Here is an 8,776-nt window from a genome sequence, read left to right as displayed (position 1 = left end):
TATTTTAATATCCCCAATGTCAGTGCTTCATGCCAAAGATTGAAAGATAGTGTTGTGGAGGACATCACCCTATGACTGATGCATGTGAACCGCCTTTACAGGCAGTGGGCTGTACCCCAGTGTACTTCTTGCAAATAAAACTCATTAACCCTGTTTGGGCGCTGTTCTGTATGCTTGTGGTGTGATGGCCATTCACGACAATCCAAGGGACATAGTTGATTTTCGCTCTCTGTGTGGTCAGCGCCATCTGGTGCAACAACTCTTTGCCATCTTTATTTTTCAAACAAGTAGATATGTCGGCCTCTGAAATCTTGTTTGCAGCTGCACACTGAAATGGCGATGAGGAGGGTCACTATGTCGAATAGCTAGTGAGTGAGTGAGTGCGTCTAGTGGGAAGTTAAGCCTTGTTGTGCCAGAGTGAAAAAGATGCAACTGTAAAATGACACAAAATAGCATTCAGGCTATAGTTCGCTAACAACGATTGTTCAGCTTAACTTACAAGTGACCATGGGGATTAATCAAGGTACCCCAGTTAGGTTGTCACCACCCAGCCCATTCCCCTTTTTGCAACCATGGATGCACCCCCAACCACTCACCCAATTCTCTTCATCGACCGCTTCAGTGGTCTAGTGGTAGAGCGTCCACCTGGAGAGCAGAAGGCCCGGGTTGATCGAATGTTAAAAGGTACTTCTTGTTACCCTGTTTGGTGATCGGCATTAGTGGGTAAAACAAGGACTGGTCAGTATACTATGTCTGAGTGGAGTATTCATGTTAAACTGCGACATGGTATCTCAGTGGGCTAGCACTTTAAAATCGGCATCAGTCCAGACTAGTACAAGCAGCCACACAACACACTGCATGCACGGTGCAATAATTTTGAGCAGGAGGCTAAACCCATGTAACCTCACCTCATTGCAGCCACCACCACTAACCCCTCATTGCAACCACGGACGCAACTACCACTACCACCCACCCCGTTCCTCATTGCAGCCACCACCACTCACCCCTCATTGCAACCACGGACGCAACTACCACTACCACCCACCCCGTTCCTCATTGCAGCCACCACCACTCACCCCTCATTGCAACCACGGACGCAACTACCACTACCACCCACCCCGTTCCTCATTGCAGCCACCACCACTCACCCCTCATTGCAACCACGGACGCAACTACCACTACCACCCACCTCGTTCCTCATTGCAGCCACCACCACTCAATCCTCATTGCAACCACGGACGCAACTACCACTACCACCCACCCCGTTCCTCATTGCAGCCACCACCACTCACCCCTCATTGCAACCACGGACGCAACTACCACTACCACCCACCTTGTTCCTCATTGCAGCCACCACCACTCACCCCTCATTGCAACCACGGACGCAACTACCACTACCACCCACCCCGTTCCTCATTGCAACTATGTTGCAGCTGTTGAATCAACCACAGTGACTGCACAGGACCCTGAACATCTGGGGTAGAATAGGTCTTCAGCCACCCATGCTTGCAGTAAAAGGCGACAATGCTTGTCATAAAAGGCGACTAACGGGATCGGATGGTCAGGCTCGCTGACTAGGTTGATGCATGTCATCGATCCCAATTGCATGGATCGATGCTCCTGATATTAATCACTGGATTGTCTGTCCAGGCATGCCATAGTAGATGCTACTGGAGAAGGGGAACAACCGATTTAACAGAACTATGAGATAAGGCTGGTCTATCCAAGGTTATTGAAAAACCTCCATTTGACGAAATTGCAACTGACCCCCATCTGATAACGTCATGTGCTACTTAAAGAGGACATATTTCGACATGTACGTCATAACGGCATGTACGATCCATAGAAAGAAGGTAGATCTGTACAACACCACCATCCACCCCATTCCCCTAATTGCAACCACGGACGCAGCTACCATACACGGCGGTCCCATTCACGAACGATTGCAACCTTCACGTACGGTCTGTAGTCACGTGCACTCTTACGAGCAACCTTCACCGCTACTTTGACGGAGTTCAATGCACGGGTATTTACGGCAAGACATTACGGACGCAGCCATTGCATAGTCACGTTAATGATTGCACCTCACGGCAACCACAGATTCAGCCATCACGTAGTATTATTCTAAGGCCCACTAGTGGAGAAGAGGCGCAACGACAGATCCATCACCAGGAGATCAGGCTGGTCTTGACCTATCCAAGGTGAAACTATGTTGAAGCCTTCTGCCCCAAAAGATAAAGACGGGTACCTTGTGTAAGGCGGTCAACTCGTGACCATGAACCGTGCTGGCCTCTATACAGTTGATGAACGGCATGTAGTCTCTGGCTTTATACGAGGTATGCTTCAGGGCACACGACTGAAAAGAAAATACAAAGTTACCGTTTGTCCAAAGAGATCTATAAAAAAAAATCCAATTAACGCTGATGTCACGATGCATTCTGACCTCCAGGTTTACTCTTTCACAATGTCAATGTCACAGGATGTCATCGAAAATTGAGGAGTTACAAAACGTGCGTTTTGGAAATTCGACATCTAAAATTAAGATTCTCAACTCACGGCGATTATGTTACCAAGACACTCCTCGGAGCCGTGCTGACAGGTGAACTCCCAGATGCCGTTATGATGCCTGTCCTGAAACAGTTTAATATGTAAAGTAGCAGTTATTCGGCTATTTTTCTGTCTGTAAGTGTCATCACTATTCTAGTAACTTATTGCCACATACTATTGTCACATAATACCTACCTTGGCGTTACCGCTGGGAACTATTGTGACCCCAAGAACACAAGAAGACAAAATACCTACCCTGGCAAAGCCGTTAGGCACAATTGTGACATTGAGAACACGAGAAGGCAGAGCGGTGAAGGTAGGGTAGAGTTGGGTGGTGATGAACGCGCGACAGTAGGGGCACATAGACTCATAATACAGAACAAGGTCTACTGGCTCAGCAGTGGTAGTGTCCTCTTGACAATCCTGAAACAGAGAGTTCATGTACTGTTATCGCTAGACAAACGTCTCTTACAGAAAATGCAAATAGCCACTGACGGATGCACAATTCAATACAGAGTGTGAATAATTAATGCCACCTTGGTATCACGTTAATATTCAGACACTTAAGAAGTTATTTTTGTGTTTACAGAGAACATAGGTAATTCTCTTCAAATTGGGTACTTCTCATTCTTTCTAAATAAGGGCGGCCGGATAGCCTAGTGGTTAAAGCGTGTGCTATTCACGCCGAAAACTCGGGTTCGATTCCCGACATGGGTACAAAACAATATTCCAGCTATATGACGGCGGTCTGTGAATAATCGAGTCTGGACCAGACAGTCCAGTGATTGACATCATGAGCATCGATCCACGCAATTGGGAGCGAGTGAGTGAGTGAATGCGGTTTACGCCCCTTTTAGCAATATTCTAGCTATATCACGGCGGGGGACACCAGAAATGGGCTTCACACATTGTACCCACACATAATTGGGATACGGTGACATGCATCAACTAAGTCGTCGAGCCTGACCATCCGATCCCGTCAGTCGCCTTCTACGACAAGAATAGTGGCCTTTAATCGGTAAGCATGGGTTGCTGAAGACCTATTCCACCCCAGATCTTAACAGGTTCCTTTAGTGCAGAAAGGGGAAAGGGGATTCCACTGTGACATATTCAGGCAACGTGTTACTTCAGGTCTTCCAGTCTTTTAATACGATTCGATGAATACCTTTAAAGATGTTCAAGTTAAAGGTTTCACCGTAATTGTTTCATTTTTAGATAGGCATAGGTATACACGGGTCTTGCCGAATGCGGCGGAAGACATTGCTGGTAAATAGGACTCCATGTGGTGACTAGCTTCCAACCTTCTACTGAATGTAGTGTTTGTAGGATTCACTTACCACACACAGATCAGCAGCAGTGACGCCCACGACACAAACCAATAACGCTGCAATGCCTCGACACGCCATCATGACAAACACTGATGTACTGAGATATGTAAAGACTTGCAGGTGAAGTATAACGTGGCACCTGGTTGTTCCCGTGGCTATCTCAGACTTGGTCGTCACAGTTAACTTCGACTATCTTAGTTCGTCTTGACAAGTCATAAGATGAGACATGATGACATTACAAGACAACTATGCAGAGTTTACGTTTTCCAAAATGATAATGTTAACAGAAAAAAATCACTCTCGTGGTTGCAAGCATGAGGCACTATCTATTTAATCATTTATTTGTTTGCTAAAATGTTCATGATTCTTACCTGCTTGGTTTATTGGCAGCCCAATTAACTTTGAATTAAATATACCACTCAAAAGAAGTTAAGGAGCACCCGATTCATTCACGTGCCGTGACAGATTAATTTTAGCAATATGAAAGAATCGGGTGTTTTCTAACTTCTTTTCAGTAGTATAGTTCAAAACTTAAAATGTATGCTCAAATCTTATCATGTATATTAATCTAGCAGTTCATGAATACCCTAGGGAGTAGTTTAAAGGATAGGTGTTGGATAAAACCGTTTTTGAACCGTTTTTTTGTGTGTAGCGCTTTGGGATATACACATGTTCTTCTTGGTTCACGTTGCTACATTTGAAGATGGAATGACCCCTCGCCAACTCTCATAACATAGGGCAGAGTTTCGTCCTTTGGCCATGCTAGAAACCTATGATTGTGGGTTCGAAGTTTGTCAGCACTATTCAGTTTGTTAGCTCGTGGGTTTCACCGAAGCCTGCATCGATTCGGGCATTCTTCACTCACCAAGCTAATATGCTGTGTTACAAATATAAAACTGGCGTTAAACCAAAGCTCACTCACTCATTACATATCAGAGACTGGGATTGGGTTCGCCTTCGCGTTTCTTTAGGCAAACGCCCTTCTTGGTTAACGTAGCTTCCTTTGAAGATGTGATGAACCTCATCTAGTCCAGGCAAAATAAGGTTTCACTTGGAACAAATTGCAACAGAATTTATTTCACCACGATGCATTTCTACAAGGCCGTAGAAACAACATACTAAAAGTCCCAAGCAGTCCTAGTTTGAGAAATATGTCTAATTTGCATAATCCAATATGGCCACCAATTATCAATAAAACTTCCATATTTCAGATGAGGTTCAATGTTTTGATAAAAAAGCATGTGTTGTATTGCGAAATAGCCATGTTATAATTCTAAAAAGATATTCACAACTACTGATCGTTTTCGACTATTGAGTATACTGCAAAAAATCAAGATGGACGCCAATTTCAAGATGTCCGACAAGTTTTCTAAATGTGTGTTTACACTGTTGAATCTTTTAACTCTAAAACAGTGTGCTAGGACTTATATGCAAATAACTTGGCACACTAACTCACTGAGGTATAGTTAACACTTTTAGATAGAAACTCCGTCACCAGAGCCCTTGGTGACCAAACATTCCAAGACGGCCGCCAAGAGTTTGATGGCTAGACGTAGAATATTAATACATTGTTGAACTTCTATATTGGGGTAAACAGACCCAAGGATGCATGTAGAATACTCAGTCATTTGCATAAATCCAAAACAACCACCAAATAGCAATATGTGTCTCTAGAATGACGTTTTAGCGAGTTTAGATATCAATGTTGATTGTTATTGTCTGAATCTACTTATCAACATGACAATAAACGCCATAACAAATTTCGTTTTCATTCATGTAAATACATGTTGGAAACAATTATGACCTATGTGAGGTCCTCTCAGAATTAACCCAAACCAGTTGTTTCACAAGAAGTTGATGAGTTATCTCCCTTGTAGTTCATTTGCGGAAATTCAATATCGCCACCAAATACCAATATTTGGATATAAATCTGAAACTTTTTATCCACTGCTCATTCCGTTACATAATTGTGTGATCCATGAACAGAGAAACAAATGACATGGTGAACGCTGTAGCTTGACGTTGCCGGGTCATTATATATGTATATGTATATGTATACACACACACACACGCACGCACACGCACACGCACACACATACACACAGACACACACACACACACACACAAACAAACACACGCACACGCACGCACGCACGCACACACACACACACACACACACACGCACGCACACGCACCTCAAAGTCTTTGTCACCCCCTGAGAAGTCTGGTAACTGTTTATTGGTACAGCTTGTACCATGGTATTCCCTGCACTGCAAGTTAGACCATATTTCCGCCGAGAGCATCTTTGAGTGTTACAGTCTTTTTTTTCAAAATTACAGTAGATATCAAGGAGTGCTGAAGGTGTTGCAAGCTGATGTCACTGTATTGGTAAGCAACGTCCATCTATCCTGTGCCATCCCCACAAATGGATTCATACTGAACCCTTTCCACTCCATTATCTGGTAGTGGACATGGGGGCTGTGGTATCTTGCAGCGGAGGTTGCAATGGCGGCAGAGTTGGTGGCTGACATGTATTAGGTTCTTCGTCACCTTCTCACAAAATCACTTGTGCCTTAAGTTTTCCAGTCCTTCCTCCTTACATCCACCATGAAGACACAAGTTTATTTTCCCCTGTTTTGTATGTACCGAACTGCACCCAAATCTCTCCAGTTTATCACCCAGACGGGCAATACAGTGTTGTTTGTTTTTTGTGTTTTTTTGCAGTTTTGTGCTTCTTCTTCGATCAAGGAATCAGGGAATGACCATTTCCCTGTGAAATAAACTGTCACACCAGTAGACTACAAGATCTATCTACCAGCAGTGTTCAAGTATGAACTCTGTAGTCACCCACCAGCATTGTTTGAATTATTTTCAAGTGAGGAAAGCAACCCTTGCTGATGCTATCTGGAACACCCTCCAAGTGAAACAACAAGAACCTGGAAATGTCCAGTACATTCTTGATGGTAGTGCTATACTTCATCGGCTACCCCGACCAAGAGGTTCTACGTTATATCACGTATTTGAACTATTGCTGCTGCTAACATTGTCTTCAATGCCCAAAATGATGATGCACGGGGGAAATGGTCATTCAATTGCAGAAGGAAGAATTCTTGAACAAAGCAAAAAATAAACAGCGCTTTATTGCCTATCTAGTTGACAAACTGGAGAGAGCTGGCAAAAAAAGACGCTGTGACATCTGCTAGAAAAAACAGACACTGTCCTGGTGGGAGACGACACAGATTTGCTTATCCTCCTTCCTCATCATGTTGAAAAAGGAGCACATGACTTGTTCCTGGCACCAGAACCCAAGCAAGCCCCAAGAAGGAACAGGATTTGGTGCATGAAGCAATCAAAGCGGCTGCTGGGCAGTGATGTATGTGAGCATGTGCTCTTTTTACATGCAAATATTGGCTGTGGACAACTTCTCAAAAAGGGTCTTGCATTGAAGAAGATCATAAATGATGCCGTCTTCTGCCATCAGGCTAAACACTTCAGCCAAACAGAAGAAGCTGGGGAGAAAAAGTCATCACCGAAGCAGGTGAACGTATGTCTTTATATGGCGGATGTAAGGTGGAAGGACTGCATAGCTTATGATACAAGCGACTTTTGGGAGAAGGTGACGAATAATTGATCACACGCAGAGCCATAAACTTTGCCAACAACCTCTGCAGCCGCAAGATACCATAGTGCCCGTGTCAACTACCAGATAATGGAGTGGAAAGGGTTCAATGTGAATCCAATAGAGTGAGGATAGCCCATGATAATCGCCAACTCTCATAACATAGGACAGAGTTGCGTCCCTTGGGCATGCTAGAAACCTATGATTGTGGTTCACCCTGAATATGTTTGTCAGCACTGTTCCTATGCCCGTGGGTTTCACTAAAACCTGCATTATTCCCTCCCACACCAAGATAATACGTACGCTGTGAAGCAAATGAAAAACTGTTCGGAGCGGCGTTAAACAAAACTTCACTCATTCAGTACAATATCAGTGACAGGGTTTGAGTTCTCCTTCGCGTTTCTTTGGGCAAACGATGACATAATGTTCTAAAGCACAGTAACTTCATTGACAAGCACGATAGACTGGAAAGTTATTTTTGGTGAAACGTTTTCATATATCTGAGTACTAATTTTGTCAAGCCATGTCTGTTAATTTACAGGAAATTCACAAAACCTCTCGACAAATCGAGACTCGTCTAATACAGTTTTAAAATTGCATCCAGCGAGGTCGTGTATCAGAATCTTGAAGTAAATTGGAGAATTGTGTTATAATCGTGTATACATGTTCTCTGTAGAGAAAAAATATATTTTTCTCTGAGGCAGACATATGAAGCTTCAAAGCTCACCATATACCAAGAAATAGGAAAACAGTAAAAAGGGAAAACCTTGATGTGACATTTGTTCTCACCCTGGTGATCACCGGAGGTTGTCCAGTCATTTAGACAACATACCTAGTATTTCAGCTCATTGTAAGTTACGGGTCGTTCGGGTAGCCTTGTGGTTAAAGCGTTCGCTCGTCACGCCGAAGACCCGGGTTCGAATCCCGACATGGGTACAATGTGTGAAGCCCATTTCTGGTGTCCCCCGCCGTGATATTGCTGGAATATTGCTAAAAGCGGCGTCAAACCAAACTCACTCACTCATTGTAGTTACTGACATTGTAGTAATTAAAACAAACACTCAGAACTATTTATCTTGTTCAGTTTCGGAAAATGTCAAATACATTTTACACCATTATTGTTACAGAAATTGTTTTAAAGAAAGAATAAATATTCATATCCAGCTCCTGTACTCCATGAATGTAATACTTGTTTGAAAATATCAGTATGTTTAGCAGGCGCAGTAATATGATACTACAAAATCAGTATCCTTGTAAGAAAAACTAACGTCAAAGAAAGACG

The 8,776-nt window shown here is 43.4% G+C and overlaps 1 protein-coding gene across 1 annotated transcript; it reads right to left on the bottom strand.

The window, feature by feature from the left end:
* LOC139459900 (gamma-interferon-inducible lysosomal thiol reductase-like) lies at positions 1-3,973 on the bottom strand. Its single transcript, XM_071241624.1, has 5 exons — positions 3,885-3,973; positions 2,803-2,970; positions 2,557-2,631; positions 2,249-2,356; positions 1-328 (listed from the first exon to the last, which is right to left on the bottom strand). Exons 1-5 carry the CDS (start codon positions 3,954-3,956, stop codon positions 65-67), a joined length of 687 nt encoding a protein of 228 aa, XP_071097725.1. The 5' UTR covers positions 3,957-3,973; the 3' UTR covers positions 1-64.
* Positions 3,974-8,776: the final 4,803 nt, after the last annotated feature.

This window comes from Haliotis cracherodii, unplaced genomic scaffold (genome assembly GCF_022045235.1).
Source record: "Haliotis cracherodii isolate W230 unplaced genomic scaffold, xgHalCrac1.p SCAF_1, whole genome shotgun sequence".
NCBI classification, from domain to species: Eukaryota; Metazoa; Mollusca; class Gastropoda; order Lepetellida; family Haliotidae; genus Haliotis; species Haliotis cracherodii.
Note: the sequence above shows the minus strand (reverse complement) of the source record. Positions and strands in the feature narration are given on the sequence as shown.

Excerpts from the sequence above, each read along its gene's own strand:
- LOC139459900 (XM_071241624.1), bottom strand. The coding sequence starts at position 3,956 with ATGATGGCGTGTCGAGGCATTGCAGCGTTATTGGTTTGTGTCGTGGGC. Across the intron at positions 2,632-2,802 it reads TGCCTAACGGCTTTGCCAGG|GACAGGCATCATAACGGCAT; the intron begins GTAGGTATTTTG and ends AAACTGTTTCAG. Across the intron at positions 2,357-2,556 it reads GTCTTGGTAACATAATCGCC|TCGTGTGCCCTGAAGCATAC; the intron begins GTGAGTTGAGAA and ends TTTTCTTTTCAG.